The 22,726-nt window shown below is 43.6% G+C and overlaps 1 protein-coding gene across 1 annotated transcript in view; it reads right to left on the bottom strand.

Moving 5' to 3' along the window:
- Positions 1-22,726, bottom strand: part of LOC134928576 (tetraspanin-33-like) — an 81,503-nt gene that overhangs the window by 3,256 nt on the left and 55,521 nt on the right. The window contains exon 7 of the mRNA XM_063924511.1: positions 4,570-4,731. Coding sequence (XP_063780581.1) covers positions 4,570-4,731 — 162 coding nt within the window. The remainder of the gene's footprint in view (positions 1-4,569; positions 4,732-22,726) is intronic.

Raw genomic sequence — 22,726 nt, forward strand, 5'->3', positions numbered from 1 at the left:
ATAGGAGAAACGAAAATCTACATAAAAAGGATAGGCACAAAATATATTAAGAAAATAAATTACCGTAGGCACGGTATCTAAGCATATATCACATGTATCCACCAAATGTCCACCTTCAGTTTCTGTTACATTATTACTTCAGTGCCAGTTGACATAGCCAGTGACTCGCTGTTTTCTCAGCATTTCATCCATAGACATGAATGCATCTGCCATTATCTCATATTAAAAAGTAAAAGTAGGAGGAACGGTATGGATCCGTTGCTGAGGGAAACTAATTTTTTGCATTTGTTTGATTTTCAACTAAGTAGCGCTCAGATTGATCAAATATCCCATCTACAGTACTTCTCTATCATTTATTTGAAACATATTCCCTTCCTTATAGGGCTCTAATTAGATGATAATACCTTCTATTTTTTCACCAATTTTCATCACTTTTTGTATTGCCCAGATGTTATCAGTAGCTCATTAGCATAAATAATGCATCACAGTCATCATGGAGTGTCCCAATGCCCAGTGTAAGCACGGACAACCTCTCAGTGCTACTTACTGGACTCAGTTGGTGCCTGTTATCTACAAAAGGTCAGCTTCAATTGCAACATGCTAGAAACAGACTGTGACTATCAAATTGCTTTCTACAGCCGGAGCCACCACAGATCACAAATTCCAGATTTGCTTGCAGGTGCCATAAAAAACAGGACTTCCAATAGGAATGTGGAATTGTCTCCCATTCCCGCGCTGCTGCAAGGCAAGTCGGCCTGATGGAGACTCATAAAGACAGCAGACCCATGGCACTGCTGCCCAGAACAGCGAGGGTGGAAGAACTGTCAAGAGACATTCACTCATCTGGTGCTTTAGGCAATTCATGGCTAAAAGTAGGCAAGGCAAAATGGGTGAAACCAACATTACCCACCTCATCAGTGAGAGCATGAAGGATTCACTATCCCATGTTGATCTATCAACTTTCACCCAGGCCTCACATGATGCTCTTGCCAAGGACCCTGCTAAAGACCAGCAAGTGTGCTCACCTTCAAAATGCATAGTGGTGCAGGCATCCACCAGCGAGCTGCTGAGCTGTCTTGTGGAGGTCATATATCGCAGGTGTAAGTAGTTCCTGCATCTATCACCCACTCACTGGCGTATCTATAATGGTTGCAGTGTGTGTGGTGCACACGGGCCCCTGGTTCCAGAGGGGGCCCACACCACACCCATTTCTTCAATACTTACCTTTCGGGCGTCCATCGATGATTGTGTGTGGGCCCCCTCCTCTCCCATAGCCGCCACCGCCGCTGCTAACGCACTGAGCGCTAGAGACTCTGGCACAGTGCTAGAGTCTACAGCGCATGCGCAGGACTCCGAAAAAATGGTGCGGCGCCCATTTTTCAGAGTCCTGCGCATGTGCTGTAGACTCTGCTACTGTGCCAGAGTCTCAGCGCTGAGAGCGCTAACAGCTGAGGTGACGGCTACAGGAGAGAAGGGACACACACGGAGTCTGCACGCGGGTCCCCTCCTCTCTAGAAATGCCGCTGCACCCACTGATATTGCTTTATGGCTGACCGCTGTAGACAGGTCTCTCAGTTTTACTTGCAGACAGTTGGCTTCATCACTCCGGCCAATGTAGTGTTTTTCTACATGCTGTGCCGAGAGGTCATTTCATCCGAACTGGTCAGTGTGGAGGAACTAATGGCATCTCTGTCAACATGTCAGTACATATCCTACACATATGTGGACAGTAAGACCACCTACATACTGAGGCCTTTTCTTAGTCAAAAGCTTGAAATAAGTCTTTTGGAGCCCATTTTTCAGAGTCCTGCGCATGTGCTGTAGACTCTGCCACTGTGCCAGAGTCTCAGCGCTGAGAGCGCTAACAGCTGAGGTGACGGCTACAGGAGAGAAGGGACACACACGGAGTCTGCACGCGGGTCCCCTCCTCTCTAGAAATGCCGCTGCACCGACTGATATTGCTTTATGGCTGACCGCTGTAGACAGGTCTCTCAGTTTTACTTGCAGACAGTTGGCTTCATCACTCCGGCCAATGTAGTGTTTTTCTACATGCTGTGCCGAGAGGTCATTTCATTCGAACTGGTCAGTGTGGAGGAACTAATGGCATCTCTATCAACATGTCAGTACATATCCTACACATATGTGGACAGTAAGACCACCTACATACTGAGGCCTTTTCTTAGTCAAAAGCTTGAAATAAGTCTTTTGGAGCCATTGCCCCTCTGTTATCGACTTAATGAGAGCAAAGATGCTCCGCATCCATGCTGACTCCCAGTATTTCACCAAGGTCTTTGGGGATCTTAAAGCTGAGGATAGACAGCAGGACATAAAGTCAGTGTAGAATAGTATTGGACAGGCCCGTTACCTGACCTGGCAGCGCTGTCTCAAAAGCGGATCAAAGGAACAGCCACCCATCAGAGGTGGTAGAGGTTAACACAGTAACCAGCAGCTGTGGTGAACATTGATGAAAACTATTCTTTTGCCTGGCTATTGAGCTTGGCCTCTTGGCGATGGGGTTACTAGTTCTTTAAGAATTGGTAGTGGCACAGCCACCATGGACCAACGCAGTAGAAAAAAGAACAAAAAACCCCACAATATAAATTTTTTGTTGATAATTTAGAAAAGTCTTAAGGGGAGGAATTCAATTGGGCGTGAGTTGTAGCAAGGTAAAAAATGTTGCGGACCTTATGCCCAATTTTTAATTTCTGTGGGTATGAATGCTCCAGATACTCACGGTATCCAATTTAAAAAAAATGGTTGCGACACAAGTGAAAAAAAGACTGCACACTTTAGTACATATAAAAGCATAAGCTGGACCACTACAAGCAAAAAGTGACTGTGATGTCAGCCTTTTTTAATCAGTAACTTTTTACATTCTATTTAAATCAAGAGCTGATACTGAAACACGGCTTGTATTGTGATTTGGTTTCTTCCCAGAAGTTAAAAAATAATACTGTAGCGGTGGTAAAAAATGTTTTTTTTTTATGGTATATAACTCTGAATAAGAAAGAATTGATGACATAATACTAATTGAGGAACAGAAATAGCCACAAATTACCTGATTTTGCTTGGTTTTTGACCTATCATAACCACTTCGCTGCTGAGGGTTTTCTCAGTCATGTGCCAAGGTAATTTTTTAACATTTGTGCTCATTACATTGCATCAACATCTCTAATTTTCTATGCAGACTCCACACAAATAATACCCTGTATCTATATCTATGTATATAGCAGGAATACTTTGTGGGTCTTGCTTCGATATCAATCCACTTTTCCAAAACAACATTTTATTATTGTTTTTTGCTATTTTCAGTCATCTTGTTTAAGCACCTACAATGTGTAGGAATAATATGGTGGCTCAAAAAGGCCTATACGTTTTTTAAACTAGAAATCTCTATTAATTGAGGAGGTCTCTTTTTATTTGAAACATGATGAGTCATTAGACCTTCCCCATCTTTGGAAAATCTTTTTTTTTTAATGTTGTCAACTAAGGGGGGAAATTGTTTGAAGGAGGAGACACCATCCTTTAAACAAGGGGGGGAGGCCGGGCACATGTTATCTGGCCAGTATGGGGGAGATGTGCCAAAATGTCCCCTCCTCCCAGTTATGGAAAATGTAATTTTTACGTAGAGCAAGGTGATATTATTTGGTGATCACAGGTAATAATAAGCATAACTAATAATAGTAATAATGCTCATATAATTGTATATAAATAAAGTGGCCATAGGTTAATTGCACAAAATGGTCAATTGTTAATTTAATTTCATTATTAAATTATGATTCATATGATAATAAATTTCTTTGGACCTTTAACTATGCATCAGTTTGCATGCTAGGTAAGATTAATTGTATTTTTGTTGCTGGCCTAATCTTAACTCGGGTTAAATTAATTTTCTGAAGTTGAAGGGTAAGTGTATGCTTCATTTTGTGGAGCAGTGCAAAAACAGGGATTTGATATTGAGGAGACTACTGAAATTAAATAGGAAGGTGGAAAGGGCACATTTATAAGAGTGCTTCCTGTATGGAGGAGCACGCAACCATTGGGTCTTGTCATATACTTTTAATTGGATATTGCTCCCTCCAGTGGTACTTGATGTAGAAGTGCATTCCTGGTCCTACTTTGCCTAATGTATAATATACATTTTCATATGCACAGTGTAAGCTCATATACAGTATAAGAACTGCATTTCTCTTGTCCCCTCATTGTCATGCTTATTTGAAACTAGGAATATAGTTAAAATGCAATATTTTAGCAGAATAATGTAAATGTTTTATTTAGTGATAAGTGTGGTAAGAAGTAGGAGTAACTTTTGCACAGTGTCCATCTTCCAATAGTTTCGCCGTTATAAACAGCTAGGCATGCTGAGGCATCTTCAAGAGTTAGGGGTCCTTTGAGAGTGCACACCAACTATCTAATGCAGTTATTATGAAGAGCCAGCATTAAACACAGACACTTCTGAACACAAGATGGTTTGAAGGCTCTTCATTTAACTACACTGTTTACAGGGGTAGCAGTGGATCAGCCACCGACACAGACAGAAAAAATGGGGAAAAGATCATAGTCATTTACCTCTAGAAGGATCAATCCCATTGCAATACCTCCAAGGAACAACAGGTTCCCCCGACCCCAGCTGACAATCTTATGTAAGCAGCCCTCCACATAGATGCGATCTTCCACATGCCAGCTCCTAAGGTTTTGAGTATTATACCCGCACATTGTATTAATAACGCTCTGGAGAAGAAGAAAACAACATTTGTAAAGGGAGGTAGCGTATAATCAGCAGGATCATGATCTGTAATTGTGTATATATTCTACAGGGTTGTACAAGCACATATTACGCCCACTGTGAGATACAGTGACGTGCGGTGGGGAAGTGGGACAAAATACATATCAGAAAACAGAGCTACCTTCTAACATTTAACCTCCCTTGTAATGAAGTTAAAGTATAACTTTTTTTTCCATACATTAATTATTTTACTCTTGTTTAAGTATGAACCACTTTATTTTACTTACAAAGAGTTAACAAAAATATAATACATTTCTTAGCCACTGGGTCCCCACCTTTGGAATCCTTTGAGGTGGCCTGGGAACAGGATCCAGCAGATCCACTGGATGAAGAGGGGAGGTCATTCATCAGACAATAAATCACTAAATTGTCTATAACACAGCATTATGGAAAACTCCTTAACAAGGTGGTACTTCGTTCTGTCCGACTCCATAAGATTTTTCCTTCTTCTTCCAAACTCTTTTGAAAGCAATATGGTGGAGTTGGTACTTTTTGGCATGTGGGGTGGGATTCTCAATTGGTTTCTAATTACACTTAGAAAATGTAACAAAAAAGTGGTACAAGATATTTACTGCAAGATTTTGAAATGATAATAGATTGGAAAGTATTGTCAAAGTCGAAAAATATTGCAGTACATACATTACGTACAAACTACACACAGATGGCCTGCGTGCGTGTACTTGTACTGCTGTGCGTGCACATGTCCGCAATTTGCGTATGGTCGCTCCCGCGGACCTGCGCATTAGTGCGTGGTATGAGTATTTACGGTAGAGTTTGTGAATGCATGGAAGGCTATCAAAACACATTCCATATTTAATCCAAATAGTGCACAATGTACACATAGTCTCCCTGCACCACATCAGAAAGTAACAGCAGTTTAAATGGTAACAGAACAAAGGGATTCACCTTTACAGGATAGGAGGGGACAGAACAAGGTGGTGTTTGGTATTCAGCTGAAGGGTATTTTAAGGGTAACATTCCGGTGTTGGTTTGAGGAAGATCGCATGTTCCTGCGGATAGTTATGTGCAGGAGCAGAATATAGATATAAACTGTATTTACTGTACATTATGTATGTGGCGGGAATCCAGAGGAGACCACCCACAAGAGCAGTTGGAACAGACATCGCCCACCTATTCAAACCGACCTATGACCTCTCCTGTACTGTAAATGACCATCCCTGTGTCCAATGGACAAAGAGATTACAGTATCCATTGTGTTAAGTTTTGGATGAATAGTATAAAGAGAGCCTGCAGCAGGCCTGGTCAGACACAAGACTCACAACGTTATCTATCAGATGACGGAGGACCAGACTGGGTAGCGTGGCGAATCCACTCACGTATGTAACATTGACTGTAGCCATTTACTCTGTTATATTGTATTGTATTGTATATATTGTAACCCCCCTTTCAGCAATAATACGCTGTGGTGTCGGAACCCAGCGGTTTAATTACAATCTGGTGTCGTGTCTTCATTGCCCTGCTAAGGTTTAAAGTGTATTATCATTGCATTGCATAGCTGTTAAGGGTTTGCGGTGTATCTCTGGGTGTGTACGCACTGTGAGTACTTTACCATCAGCACGGCGTTTGTATGCAAAGTCCGTACACAGTACGGGACTTTGTACGCTAATAGCGTACAAAGTACGTAGAGTGTGTATTAAGTATAGCAGCCGCAATGGCTCCATGGTAAAGTGTATTTAAGGTGTGTTTAAGGTATAGCTTTCATTCCTGAAGATAAATCAGCATTATCAATTGGGGGCTCCTCCGGTTTTCCACATACTTACTACCTAACAGGTCACAGCAGACTTAATCTATCAGCAAAGTATCCTACATATCCTTTTCCTGGTCGATGGATGCACTGAAAACCCTACTTGATTGCTGATTAGATGGCGTCTGCTCTGTATGGTTTGTAGAGATGCTGGTAGAACTCGTAAGGTAAACAGGAAAGAAGCTATTTAAAATCTGTGAATTTTTTTTGGCGCCAAAAGCGTACACGGCACCCATACTTTGCATACTCTCTCACATTGTTGCCATAACATTCAGAGTGCTAGATTCATTTAGACCTGTGTGAAACCGGAGATATTTGTTGCTATATAGTTAAAATTAAAATAAGTATTTAAGGAAGTAAGAGTAAAATCACAAAACGCAGTTCTGGTCCAGTAGTAAGAGGGTTAAAACGGAACAAGTGTGGATTGTGTTTAGTGGGCAATAGTTTTATTGCTCACATTTATAGAATTGTATGATTTGTGCTATTGCGGACGTACGGTTTTGTACACGTGTCTCGGACAAAGTACGGAACTGCACACGCGGCGTAAGAGACACGCACGGTCGCGTGTTTATGCAAATTGCGTAAGAGTACGGTCGCTAAGTACAAATTACACAATAGTTCGTTTAGTTTAAAGGTGGGACAGTAGCCACGCTACAATAGCACAAAACTACCCGGTTTCTAAAAAAAAAATTAGTATAAAAACAAAATTTAGTATAAATAATTTTTTTAATTGCCTCTGGGGGTAAAGCTGCCAACTTGAATGATTCCAAATTTTCTGTACCGAAAAACAAAGTGTATTTGAGTGAGCGAAGTCAGTAGTGAGTGGATACTGAACCCAAGAACTGAAGTGGTCTGAAGTGGTAACACTGGGTTAGTAGAGGCCCGGTGGCGTAGGGTTCGCTACCCTGCATTATTAGGAACTGAAGTGGTCTGAAGTGGTCTGAAGTGATCCCATACAACTAAAGTGGTCTGGAGTGGTCTAGGCTAAAGTGGTCTACAGCAATTGTAGGGCATATAGATAACTAGTATCTATAGGCTGTGCTATTGCATCACATGTCCGTTTGTTCTGCACAGCACAACGTGATACCATTGTGTCATATGTACTGTGGAAGAGCATACGCAGACGTGATTGTATAGACAAAAGGGTTTTTCTTTGATAACGTCGGGAAATCTCCCTGGTGGGCTTCACTGGAAAGGGTGAAGGATAGTTATCTAATTTCTCTGTTTTTCACCCTACAAACAATTCCAGTTGAAAGATACCGAAAAGGAATTTTTCACTGCCTCTCTCAGGAAAATATTCCAAACAGAACTTCCACCGAAAGAAATTACGGTGTTGTAAGGTCTGATAGGAGCCCTAAGTTGGGTACATTGCAATCTGCTACCAACAGTGTATCGTTGTACTGGCCAGCGTGGGCGAGAGCGAGTGGAAGGCACTCAGGGATACTTCCACCAACTACTTATATTGAGTATTTTGGTGTTTGTGGGAATTTTTTAAAGTTATTAGAAAAGACCCACAAATATGGGAGCCAGTTGCTCAAGTAAGAGACGTTTAGACACGGTTCATGCAGAATTGTGGCCAAAAGGCTCAGCAAGGTTTATCATGTGTGAAAAATATGGTTCACACACAGAAGTTTTATGCAATGAGTGGGTATGTATGACTAACAATGATAGGGTACCATTCCCTAGGGTGGGCAGCTTTGAACCAGAGGTATTACAGAACTTAAGGTTAAGGATATGTCTGATAAAATCCAAGAAACAAAGGATTAAACATACAGATTGTTTAAATTTATGGCAACAGGAGGGGGATATGCAAAGGGAATTAGCTCGCGCAGCAGGTTCCAAACCTAGCGGAAAAGCAATGGCGACCGCACCACCACCACCATATATTGTGGGGGAGAAAGTGGCTACAGACAATGGTACATTGGTACAGGATGTCACACGCCAGGGGCAGCGGCGGCCGCGCTTACCCCTGCGTGTCTGCTGGTCGGTCTGGCGGCTCTCACCTCCGGCGGTCCTCGGGTTCCGGTGTCTAGCTGGCGCGGCTCCCGGCGGTTCCCCGGAGCGTGGGCGCCGCCATGACGTCCAGCGTCACGGGGGCGGAGAGCGGCTGACGTCACCTACCCGCTCCACCAATCTCGAAAAGGCGGGGAATTCAAAACCAGACGCCGGGCAGAGCCCCGGCGCCTGAGTATCGTCTTTTCCCCTAAAGTGGATGCCAGTGCTCCTGTTCACCGTGTGTCTCCCTGCAGCTGTACTCCAGTGCTTCCAGCGTTTCAGGGTGTCTTTCGGCAGCCAAGTTTCCAGGGTACCCAGCAACCAGCGTGTTTCTTTGCAGTGCAGTCATCAGTGTCTTTCACCATCGCTCACCAGTTCTTCCTTCAACAGTGTCTCCAAACATCGCTCCCAAGTTCTTCATTCTTCAGTGACTTTCACCATCGCTCACAAGTTCTTCCTTCAGCAGTGTCTTTAAACATCGCTCACAAATTATTCAGTGTCTTTCACTATCGCTCACAAGTTCTTCATTCAACAGTGTCTTTAAACATCGTTCACAAGTTCTTCATTCATCAAGTGTCTTTCACCATTGCTCACAAGTTCTTCATTCAACAGTGTCTTTAAACATCGCTCACAAGTTCTTCATTCATCAAGTGTCTTTCACCATCGCTCACAAGTTCTTCATTCATCAAGTGTCTTTCATCATCGCTCACAAGTTCTTCATTCATCAAGTGTCTTTCACCATCGCTCTCAAGTTCTTCATTTGTCAGTGTCTTTCACCATCGCTCACAAGTTCTTCATTCATCAAGTATCTTTCACCATCGCTCTCAAGTTCTTCATTTGTCAGTGTTTTTCACCATCGCTCACAAGTTCTTCATTCATCAAGTGTCTTTCACCATCGCTCACAAGTTCTTCATTCATCAGTGTCTTTCACCATCGCTCACAAGTTCTTCATTCATCTGTGTCTGTAGACATCGCTCACAAATTCTTTAGTAACCGTGGACATCACCCACAACTTCTCTCCCTTTTATGTGTCGCTGTATTGCTCCCGTCCCATAATAAATTTCTTTAGCATTTTTACACCAATTCTAACTGTCAGAGTCCTGTATGAGGAAAACCTATATCCGGCCATTTCTGCTCCGACCCAGCTGTGGTTCCTCTTCCCGACCATCGGAAGAACCCCCGAGTTCACAACACCCCCAACCCAGGTCAGTGACACAGGATAGGAGAGTAATTGATAAATGTACTAATGCTAACCCTTGCCAGATGTATCCCATTTTAAATTTTCCCCAGGACTGCGAGCAGGAAGATGAGCCCAGCACGATATCGGCACTCTCTCTAGCAGCCACCGTACAAGACACTCAGGTGGGCACGGCCCAACCAACAAGAGCAGTAGTCAGACCCCCTAGCGGAGGGATAAGTGAGGTTGTGTCCACAGGTAAGTAAGGTACCATACATTATGCAGAGACAATAGCACCTCACATTGTAGAATCAAACCAGAATGATGTAATTGAGTTAAATCCTGTCAGGGTGATTGCAGTCCCCAATGGGAAGACTGACGCTCAGGGAGTCACTCCCATCAGGAACATTGCCATGCATTGTCCTTGGTCCCGGGCAGAGTTAAGGTCAATTATGTCAGAATTTCCCGATCCCAGAAAAGATCTAGTCGCATGCCAGAGGTTCATTAAAGAGTTAGGTAACGCCAACAAACCCACGAACAAAGATTGGCGAACAGTGCTACGGGTATGTTTACCCTCAAATATTGACCCCGCGAAATTCATAACCGGTTGTAAGTTAGACGCAGAAGTACCTCTCACTGATGAATACAATCAGGAGAATGTACGGCAAATCAATCTGCAATTAGGAGTATATTTCCCTACTGTTGTCAAATGGAATAAAATCTTTTCCATAAGACAAAAGGAAGGTGAAACGGCATCCGAATATTTCCATCGAGCACTGCAGGAAATGGCTAGATACACTGGGATCGAGGACATTAGAGACAATGTACATCACAGGGAGGTAGCTGTTTCAGTATTAATGGACGGGTTGAAGGAGACACTGAGAAGAAGGGTACAGACCTCTCTACCAAACTGGAGAGGTATCTCGGTGGCTGCATTGAGAGAGTCCACTGTCGAGCATGATAGGAACATCAGTAAGCACAGGGAGTCACAGGGGGAAAAGCTGATGATGGTAAGTATACAGGCCCTTACGGCAAAACCCCATCAGCCGAAAACCCAGACCCCTGTTGATTGGAAAAGACCTAGAGTATGCTATGCTTGTAAAAAGGAAGGACATTTTGCCCAGGATTGTAGGAATAAAGGTACACATAACGTAAACCGACCCCCTAGACCAGAATACGGATCTCACTACAATTCACATAATTGGGATCAGGGACCATATAGGAAAGGTTATGAGCCACATGCAGGGGAAACAAGGAGGTACCCACCAAGGAGAGACTGGCAGGCCTCCGAAAACTCACAGCTACCCCCTCACATATTGTAGCTGCCAATGCGCTGTGGGAGGGTCTCACCACACAATAGGGGTTGGGCCACACCTGTAGTCTGCAGCCAGTGAAGTTAATTGCTAGCCTTGTTAGTGAACCTGAGGTCACGGTTGATGTAGCTGGTGTACCATTACCTTTTCTTGTAGATACAGGGGCGGCCAGGTCAGTGTTAAATTCGACAGTAGGTATAAAAACCACGGGTAAAACAATTTCGGCAATGGGAGTAACAGGAACTGTGCACCAATACCCTTTGAGTAAACCTGCAGAGATTATGATAGGGCCCTTGCAAACCAAACATTCTTTCCTGTTGGCTGCATCGGCTCCGACTAATCTACTCGGGAGAGATTTATTGTGTAAAATGCGGTGTGTCATATACTGTACTCCTGAGGGTGTCTTCTTGGATATACCTGGGAACCACGCTCAAGAAGTACAAGATATACTAGACACCCCTCAAAGGCTAATGTCGCATTCTACTGTTATAGACAAGTGTCCATCAAAGGTAGAGGAAATGATCTCACAAATACCGGGTTCCCTTTGGACCAAAGATGGACAAGACACTGGATTGATGGCGAATGTAGCCCAAGTAGCAGTGCAAGTAAAAGATGGTAGGATAGCTCCAAAAATCCCTCAGTATCCTCTGAAGCCAGAGGTAGAATTAGGAGTGTACCCTGTCATAGAGCGGTTGCTACAACAGGGCATCCTAGTCAGGACATCCAGCACTGCCAATAGACCCATCTTCCCTTTGAAAAAGAGTGGGGGGAGGGGTTACAGGCTAGTGCAGGATCTAAGGGGGATAAACAAGATAGTTGAGAGCCAATTCCCCGTAGTGCCCAATCCAGCTGTCATCCTCATCAAATTCCCTCTACTGCAAAATTCTTCACTGTCATCGACCTCTGTTCTGCCTTCTTTTCTGTCCCTCTGCACCCTGACAGCCAATATATTTTTGCTTTTACATACAGGGGAGTACAGTACACCTGGACTCGTCTCCCCCAAGGTTTCATTGACATCCCGCGTATTTTCTCCCAGGCTTTGCATGACTGTTTACAATCCTTTCAACCTGAGAGTGGATCAGGGCTAATACAGTATGTCGATGACTTATTGTTGTGTTCTGACTCACTCGAATCGTCCTTGAAAGACACGAAACAGCTTCTGTTTCATCTTTCCCAAATGGGACACAAGGTTTCAAAGGATAAGTTGCAGTTGTGCCAGACCATGGTAAAATATTTGGGACATTGCTTGACTCAAGGACTTAGACACCTCACCGCTGATAGAATACAGGCGATTCACGACATGACTCTGCCACAAACGCAGCAACAGATCCGCACTTTCCTTGGAATGTGTGGGTACTGCCGAAACTGGATTCCAGTGTTCTCCATACTGGCTTTACCTTTGCAAGAAATGGTCTCTTCAAACAAACCAGAACGGGTCTCCCACACAGATGAGTCCGAACTGGCCTCTGTGAGACTCAAACTGCCTATCACAGGCACCTGCATTAGGTATGCCAGATTATGGGAAGCCCTTTGAATTATATGGTACAGAAAGTGCAGGGTGCGCAGCAGGAGTTTTAACCCAGAGACATGGTGATGCCAGCAGGCCGGTAGCTTACTACAGTGCACAGTTGGACACCGTAGTGCGGTCTCTCCCCACATGCTTTCGAAGCATTGCAGCGATAGCTTTGCTAGTAAGTAAAAGCGAGGACGTAGTGTTAGGACACAACCTGACCATCCATACACCTTATGCAGTATCAGCCTTACTGAACTCCGCCCAAATCAGACATGTCTCATCTGCTCGGTTTACAAAGTGGGAATTATCACTGATGGCCCCTGTAAACATCACCATTAAGAGATGCAGCTCACTAAATCCTGCAACTTACTTGCCAAGTGTGCCTGGACAGGCACAAAGGGTGGAGGATGAGAATGATGGTGAAGGAGGATTTAGTGCAGACACTGATAAGCATGATTGTATGGAATACCTGAATCAGACTTTCACTGCGAGGCCTGACATCAGTGACAACCCACTGGAAGGAGAAGACTTTACCTTCTACACTGACGGTAGTTGCCACAGACAGACGGACTCAGGAGACCTGTGTACTGGATATGCAGTTGTAGACAACAGAGGTATCATAGAAGCTGAACCCCTGGGTCCACCGCACTCAGCACAAGTTGCTGAGTTGGTCGCCCTAACCAGAGCGTGTGAATTGGCCAAGGGTAAGTCAGCTAATATATACACAGATTCTAGGTATGCCTTTGGAGTGGTGCATGATTTCGGTGCCCTATGGCGCCTCAGAAATTTCATGACGGCAGCTGGCACACCTGTAGCGCATGCGTCCCACATAAAAAGACTTCTAACAGCGATACAAGAACCAGACAGAGTGGCTGTTATCAAGTGCAAAGCACATACTTACAACCAAGACCCAATTTCACTTGGTAACAGCTGGGCAGATGAAGCTGCTAAATCAGTAGCCAGCACCCCTATGCAAACGAACATCACACCACTGATGACATTTAACACGATCAACACACAACAATTAATTGAAATGCAAGATTTGTGTTCATTACAGGAAAAGGCAGTCTAGAGGTCAAAGGGATATGGCCAGGAATCCTTGGGACTGTGGACAGGTGGACAAGGTAAGCCAGTGGCCCCCAGAGCATATCTTCCAAGCTTAGCTGAGGCGGCACATGGTCTGACTCATCTGGGTAAAGAGGGTATGTGTAAGCTGGTGAGAGCCTACTGGTGTGCGCCAGGATTCTCTTCTCATGCAGGTAAGAGAGCAATGACATGTTTTACTTGCTTGAGGAAGAATATTGGAAAGTCAATACCAACAGAGCCATCCCATATCCCTCCGACAGACGGACCTTTTCAGGTAATGCAAATCGATTTCATACAGTTACCACCCTGTAGGAATTAAAAATATGTGTTAGTTTGTATTAACGTATTTTCTAACTGGGTAGAAGCGTTCCCTGCTGCCACAAATACTGCTACGTTCACTGCAAAGAAAAGTGTGCAGGAATTTGTGTGTAGATATGGTATCCCTAGAATAATTGAAAGTGATAGGGGTACCCATATTACAGGTGAAGTCTTTCAGGTCATGTGCAAGCTGATGGGAATTAATAGCAAGCTGCATACTCCGTACCATCCACAGGCGAGTGCAAAGGTGGAGAGAGTGAATAGCACTATTAAGAACAAACTGAGCAATGGTTGAAACTGGATTGTCGTGGCCAGAAGCTTTGCCACTAGTGTTGTACAGCATCAGAACCACTCCCAGGTCTACTCTAAACCTATCACCCTTTGAAATTCTTTTTGGTCGACAACCTGATGTAATGATAGACCCCCAGGATGATTTTAAATGTAATAATGAAGTGACTGTGAAATATTTGGTTGGGATGAGCCAGCAGCTGAGAAATCAACAAAGAAATTTAAAGCTGGTGATTCCTGACCTACCGAACAGTAATTGTCATGACATTGAACCTGGGGATTATGTGATGATTCGAAATTTCTTACGCTCAGGTTGCCTCATAGACAGGTGGGAAGGACAGTCTTGTTAACCAGCACAACAGCATTGAAGGTCGCCGAAAGAGAGACTTGGATCCACTCGTCCCACTGCAAGAAGGTCGCTGACCCGGAGAGAACGGGATGCGGTTAAGATGCCGCCGGCCGGAATCCCGGCGGTCGAAAAAACGACGCCGGAATCCCGACCGCCACAATCCCGACCGCCACAATCCCGACATATTCTCCCTCCGTGGGTGTCCACGACACCCATAGAGGGAGAATATAATAGTGTGCCCGCAGCGTGGCGAGCGAAGCGAGCCCTCAAGGGGCTGCGTTCCGCTCGCCACCCCTGTCGGGATTGTGAGGTCGGGATTCCGGCGTCGGTATTTCGACCACCGGGATTCCAGCCGGCGGCATTTAGTACTGATCCCGAGAGAACTCGTGACAAAGAGCAGAGTGTAGAGAATCTCGTATCACTGGAGTGTCTGTTCCGGGAAAGTTGAGAGGCAGGACTGTTGAAAGGCATCTGAGCACAGAGAATAACAAGAGCTAGAACGGTTGTCGTACCACTTTCTTTTTTCACCTCCCCCTGCATTTTTCCTTTTTTTTCTCCTTATTTTCCTACTTTCCCCTAACCAAATGGATCGATCACAAGAGACTGCGTTTCGGGTTCTATTAGTAATTCTGGTTTTGATAAGGACAGTGTGTTTTGGTGAGGGTCCCAGAGAGGTCAAGCAGGGATCTGGAATGGGTTCTGATGGCAAGTATGAATTTGTAGGATCTCAGGATCAGCACATCATTTTGGTAAAGGCTGGCATCAGTAAGCGCTCTGGTAGTCAGGGAGCTCGGAGGCACTGTGAGGGGTTATTGTCTGATGAATATTGTATTTGTAGGAATTGTGAGAATATAGTTGAGGATGGGTGCATCCAGAGATGTCAGTCCAACCTTAATATCGACATGGACCGTCATCCGTTGAGTGATTACCACTCACTAGTGGGTAAGGTCTTAAACCAGACAGAATGCTGGGTGTGCTCACAGATACCTCAAGGTCAGAGCAAGTCAGGATTAGTACCATACCCTTTAGCAAAAGATGCGGTACTCAAATTATCTGGTGGGAGACCGGTGGACAAGAAATTCAATATTTCTAGGCCCCCTAGTTTGAAGCTCCACCAGTATCATGTAGACAGATCCTTATTATGTTTTAATATTTCCAATTACCGAAAACCGGGAAATTGGGAAGTGACGTGGAATAACCAGACAATGACCTTTTCACACAAAGCTGATAGGATACCCATAGACTCTGAACTTGTACGCCAAATAGCCAACAGTGGGAGGTATTTTCGGTATAGGTATACTCGTGGAAGCAAGACCATGTGGGTTGGAAAAGTATCGCCAGGGTATTGTGCCCATATCATCCAGCCCGATACTTGTACTGAGCAGATGGGAGAACTAGGGATTGGTTTCTTCACTTGGAAAGTTTGTAATATGGTGATGTTATATTTTGTCCCCTATGTTCTCCCAGATGATGCCTATTTCATATGTAGGAGGATGGCGTACAAGTGGCTTGCCCCGAGCTCAGAGGGATTGTGTTATATTGGGAGAGTACTACCAGAGGTCATGACCATAACCCATGATAAGATGAAAGACGTTCACCGCAGTGCTCAGGCTCCTTATACTCATACTCACTATGAACACATCATCAAGAGACACCTCATAGATAGGACAGGCAGCCTCTGATTTGATCCACGAATCCACCGGGATTCAATTCCTTCTCGCATTAGACATCACCCGTACTGCCAGAGGAATTATAAGTTATAGGTATATCCATGCGCTAGCGAACTTGATAGATAATATCACTGAGATGTATGACGACACCTTCAGGTATACGGGAAGGGAGTTACAAGCTTACAAGCAGGAACTGATTCAGCACAGGATGGTCCTTAATTATATCACAGCCGTGACAGGTGGGTACTGTGTTACTCTGGCAACTCAATATGGTGTGAAGTGCTGTGCGTATATTACGAACAGCACTGACGACCCAACGGAGATCATCGATCAAAAGATGGACGATATCTTGCAGTTGAAGTGGGAGTTCCGGAGGAAGCACAACCTTACCTTAGCGACTGTGAGTAATGAACTGACCGGCTGGGTCTCATGGTTGAACCTACGAAATTGGTTCTCAGGTTTAGGAGAATGGGCTCAAAATGTTATTATGAGTGTAGGGAAGTTTCTCCTTTGTATCCTGGGAGTCGTCATAATTATTGGTTCGATATTTAGGTGTGTTCGAATTCTGATGCGGCGCAAGCATGGCACAAAGTTGATTAGTCTAAGGAGCGAGGGTGTTGTTATAGCAGCAGATTTAATTTATGACCCATCCATAGAGACAGTGTTATGATAAGGATTGCAAATTAATTTCATGGCCTGTTTCTTTCACCCGTTTTTCTTTTGTTTCCCCCTCTGCCCAGATACATCCATCCGGAAAAGACAGCAGCCCTACCCAAAATGTTTATGTTAATGTATTTTAGATATGTGTCTTATCTTCATCTCTGCAACCTCCAGTTAACAGCACACATAGTCGACAGGTGATATCCACATATACTAGCACTCACATATGTTCCCCCTCCATGTACCATCAACTAAATGTGCACCCCATTTGTTGGAACAAGAAGCCGAAAAGAGCTCGGTAGTGTTTGTTGGCCCATTTACAGACCCTTGATATGGGATGAGAAGGATTTAATGTATACTTCGCAATACCTCAAAGCTTATTTAGAACATATATGGCACGATGATACATGCCCCTCAGACATGGATTCATACATACATGCTTTCTACTATCCCACTAGGTCATACATTTCCCACCTACAACTCTCCCCCGACCATCCCAACTTCTGTAGATATGGTATTTAGATAAGGTTTAGCTAGAAACTACGGGTCATGCAGTGAGAATAGTGGGGATGGCGGTAGTAAACGAAATGGGGGAGAAGTTGGGGGGAGGGTAAGAGCAGGCGGTAAGGTTACTAACATGGGTACTAAAAGGGATTTTACCAAAGCACTAACCAATGACGATTACAGGTCATCATTGCTACATAAGGTAAAAGATGTCCCTAACGCAAGGGAAAATACTTATCTTAGTTGTATGTATGTAAACGCCAGAAGCATTACTGGTAAAAAGGGTGAACTAGAAATACTTGCAGCAAGCAAACAGTATGAGACTATAGGCATTACTGAAACTTGGTGGGATGAATCTCATGATTGGACAGTCAATCTGGAGGGCTATACACTGTTTAGGAGAGACAGACTAAATAAAAAGGGTGGAGGGGTGTGTCTTTACGTAAAGCCGTTTTTAAAACCTGATATACGGGAAGATATTCAGGAGGGGACTGTAGACACTGTCGAGACATTATGGGTAGAAATTGCATGCGGGGAAAAAGGAATAAAAAAGTTAATATTGGGTGTATGCTATAGGCCGCCTGGTATCAACGCATCTGATGAGGAATTGTTACTAAAGCAAATTGAAAGAGCAGCAGGAGTAGGAGACATAGTAGTGATGGGAGATTTTAACTATTCAGAGATAAACTGGAAAAACGATTCATGTGATACTGCTAGGGGAAATATGTTTTTAAACACACTTAATGATAACTACTTAGTCCAACTAATTGAGGAACCAACTAGGTACAATGCAATCTTAGACCTGGTATTAACAAACAATGGGGATTTGGTATCAGGTATTATAGTAGGGGAACCCATAGGAAACAGCGACCACAATATGGTCACATTCAATATCAGTTTCCATAAACAGCCCTATACTGGCTCAACTAGGACTCTAAACTTTAGCAAAGCAAATTTTGAAAAGATGAGGGTATTTTTGAGGGATATTGAATGGGAAGGTTTGTTTTTAGGAAAAAATACTACGGAGAAATGGGAGGTACTAAAATTCCTGCTAGCTAAAAATACACTCAAATTTATTCCTATGAGTAGCAAAAAAAGGAATAAAAATCATAAACCGATGTGGCTTAACAAAAAGATTAAGGAACTTATGGGCAAGAAAAGGCGAGCATTTAAAAAATACAAATCTGACGGGGAAGCAGAGTCATTTCAGCACTATAAGGAATGTAACAAAATTTGCAAAAAGGAAATAAGAGCGGCTAAAGTAGAAACTGAAAAACTAGTAACAAAGGAAAGCAAAGCGAATCCAAAAAAATTATTTAAATACATTAATAGCAAGAGATTAAAGAAGGAGAGTATAGGCCCTTTAAAAGACAAGTTGGGAGTCTTAAGCAAAAATGATAATGACATAGCGGACACACTAAATGAGTTTTTTTCAACAGTATTCACTAGAGAGGACCCAATTCAGGGACTGACACACAATCTCAATAATGAGAATATCCCACTGATAGGTACTTATTTAAGCGAGGAAGTAGTCTGTGACCGATTAAAACATTTAAAGCTTAATAAATCACCAGGGCCCGATGGTATTCACCCAAGGGTTCTAATGGAGCTTCACTCTGAACTGGCAAAACCGCTATCTTTGATCTTTAAGGATTCAGTTATATCAGGTATGGTTCCCAAAGACTGGCGTATAGCGGAAGTAATGCCTATATTCAAAAAGGGAAGTAAAGCTGAACCAGGTAATTATAGACCAGTTAGTCTTACATCTATAGTGGGGAAAGTATTGGAAGGTATTCTAAGAGATAGTATTCAGAAGTTTCTTGAAGTCAATAAGGTCATTAAAAGGAATCAACATGGGTTTATGAAGGACAGATCCTGTCAAACCAACTTACTTGGCTTTTATGAAACAGTAAGCGCAAACCTAGATCAGGGTAAAGACGTGGATGTAATCTTTTTAGACTTTGCCAAAGCGTTCGATACTGTACCACACATGAGACTTATCTACAAGCTACAAGAATCAGGGCTAGGAAGCACAATATGCACTTGGGTCAAAAACTGGTTAGATAATAGGGAGCAGCGCGTTGTGGTTAATGGATCTTTTTCAACTTGGACTGAAGTGCTAAGTGGTGTGCCGCAAGGCTCAGTATTAGGACCGCTATTGTTCAATATTTTCATTAACGACCTAACAGAAGGTCTAGAGAGCATGGTGTCAATTTTTGCAGATGATACCAAATTGTGTAAGGCTATAAATACAGAGGAGGATGCCGAGTCTCTTCAGAACGACTTAGTTAAATTAGAAGCATGGGCAGCCAAATGGAGAATGCGCTTCAACACAGACAAGTGTAAGGTAATGCACTGTGGTAACAAGAACAAAAATTACACCTACCTACTAAATGGGGTAAAATTAGGGGATTCTGTACTGGAAAAGGACTTGGGTGTCCTCATAGATAGCAAGCTAAGCAGTAGTACCCAAAGTAGGACTGCAGCAAAGAAGGCTAATAAGATATTAGCATGCATAAAACGGGGTATTGATGCTAGGGACGAGAGTATTATACTCCCGTTATATAAATCACTAGTGAGGCCACACCTTGAATACTGTGTACAATTCTGGGCACCTTACTACAAAAAGGATATCCTGGAGCTTGAAAAGGTACAGAGGAGGGCGACCAAACTAATTAAGGGCATGGAGACGATGGAATACAAGGAAAGGCTTGAAAGACTAGGCATGTTTACATTGGAAAAGCGGAGACTAAGAGGGGATATGATCAACATCTACAAATATATAAGGGGACAATACACAGAGCTTGCGCGGGACCTGTTTTTGGTTAGATCAACACAGAGGACTCGTGGACACTCGCTCAGGTTAGAGGAGAGGAGATTCCGCACAATACGGCGTAAAGGCTTTTTCACGGTAAGGACAATACGTGTTTGGAATTCCCTGCCCGATGGAGTTGTAATGGCGGAATCTGTCAACACCTTTAAGAATGGGTTAGATAAATTCCTAATGGATAAGGATATCCAGGGGTATTGTGCATAGTCATGCATTATAGTTACTATAAATAGGGATAAAATGCAACGGCTGACAGCAGCATCAGTCAGAAATTTAGTCAAATCATCATGCATAGGAGACCACAAATAGGTTGAACTCGATGGACAATTGTCTTTTTTCAACCTCAGATATTATGTTACTATGTTACTATGTATAGATATTTTTCTGTTTATTGATTAGATAGTGGCAGTTATTGGTGACTGCCAAAGGGTGGACTGTCAAAGTCGAAAAATATTGCAGTACATACATTACGTACAAACTACACACAGATGGCCTCCGTGCGTGTACTTGTTCTGCTGTGCGTGCGCATATCCGCAATTTGCGTATGGTCGCTCCCGCGGTCCTGCGCATTAGCGCGTGGTATGAGTATTTATGGTAGAGTTTGTGAACGCATGGAAGGCTATCAAAACACATTCCATATTTAATCCAAATAGTGCACAATGTACACATAGTCTCCCTGCACCACATCAGAAAGTAACAGCAGTTTAAATGGCAACAGAACAAAGGGATTCACCTTTACAGGATAGGAGGAGACAGAACAAGGTTACAAGGTGGTGTTTGGTATCCAGCTGAAGGGTATTTTAAGGGTAACATTCCGGTGTTGGTTTGAGGAAGATCGCATGTTCCTGCGGATAGTTATGTGCAGGAGCAGAATATAGATATAAACTGTATTTACTGTACATTATGTATGCGGCAGGAATCCAGAGGAGACCACCCACAAGAGCAGTTGGAACAGACATCGCCCACCTATTCAAACCGACCTATGACCTCTCCTGTACTGTAAATGACCATCCCTGTGTCCAATGGAGATTACAGTATCCATTGTGTTAAGTTTTGGATGAATTGTATAAAGAGAGCCTGCAGCAGGCCTGGTCAGACACAAGACTCACAACGTTATCTATCAGATGACGGAGGACCAGACTGGGTAGCGCGGCGAATCCACTCACGTATGTAACATTGACTGTAGCCATTTACTCTGTTATATTGTATTGTATTGTATATATTGTAACCCCCCTTTCAGCAATAATACGCTGTGGTGTCGGAACCCAGCGGTTTAATTACAATGTGGTGTCGTGTCTTCATTGCCCTGCTAAGGTTTAAAGTGTATTAACATTGCATAGCTGTTAAGGGTTTGCGGTGTATCTCTGGGTGTGTACGCGCTGTGAGTACTTTGTACCATCAGCACGGCGTTTGTACGCAAAGTCCGTACACAGTACGGGACTTTGTACGCTAATAGCGTACAAAGTACGTAGAGTGTGTATTAAGTATAGCGGCCGCAGCGGCTCCATGGTAAAGTGTATTTAAGGTGGGTTTAAGGTATAGCTTTCATTCCTGAAGATAAATCAGCATTATCAGTATCTAGGACACCTGTTGTAATTAGAGATGAGCGCCTGAAATTTTTCGGGTTTTGTGTTTTGGTTTTGGGTTCGGTTCCGCGGCCGTGTTTTGGGTTCGACCGCGTTTTGGCAAAACCTCACCGAATTTTTTTTGTCGGATTCGGGTGTGTTTTGGATTCGGGTGTTTTTTTAAAAAAACACTAAAAAACAGCTTAAATCATAGAATTTGGGGGTCATTTTGATCCCATATTATTATTAACCTCAAAAACCATAATTTCCACTCATTTTCAGTCTATTCTGAATACCTCACACCTCACAATATTATTTTTAGTCCTAAAATTTGCACCAAGGTCGCTGGATGACTAAGCTAAGCGACACTAGTGGCCGACACAAACTCCTGGCCCATCTAGGAGTGGCACTGCAGTGTCACGCAGGATGTCCCTTCCAAAAAACCCTCCCCAATCAGCACATGACGCAAAGAAAAAAAGAGGCGCAATGAGGTAGCTGACTGTGTGAGTAAGATAAGCGACCCTAGTGGCCGACACAAACACCGGGCCCATTTAGGAGTGGCACTGCAGTGTCACGCAGGATGTCCCTTCCAAAAAACCCTCCCCAATCAGCACATGACGCAAAGAAAAAAAGAGGCGCAATGAGGTAGCTGACTGTGTGAGTAAGATTAGCGACCCTAGTGGCCGACACAAACACCGGGCCCATTTAGGAGTGGCACTGCAGTGTCACGCAGGATGTCCCTTCCAAAAAACCCTCCCCAATCAGCACATGACGCAAAGAAAAAAAGAGGCGCAATGAGGTAGCTGACTGTGTGAGTAAGATTAGCGACCCTAGTGGCCGACACAAACACCGGGCCCATTTAGGAGTGGCACTGCAGTGTCACGCAGGATGTCCCTTCCAAAAAACC

Source organism: Pseudophryne corroboree, chromosome 1 (genome assembly GCF_028390025.1).
Source record: "Pseudophryne corroboree isolate aPseCor3 chromosome 1, aPseCor3.hap2, whole genome shotgun sequence".
Taxonomy (NCBI): Eukaryota; Metazoa; Chordata; class Amphibia; order Anura; family Myobatrachidae; genus Pseudophryne; species Pseudophryne corroboree.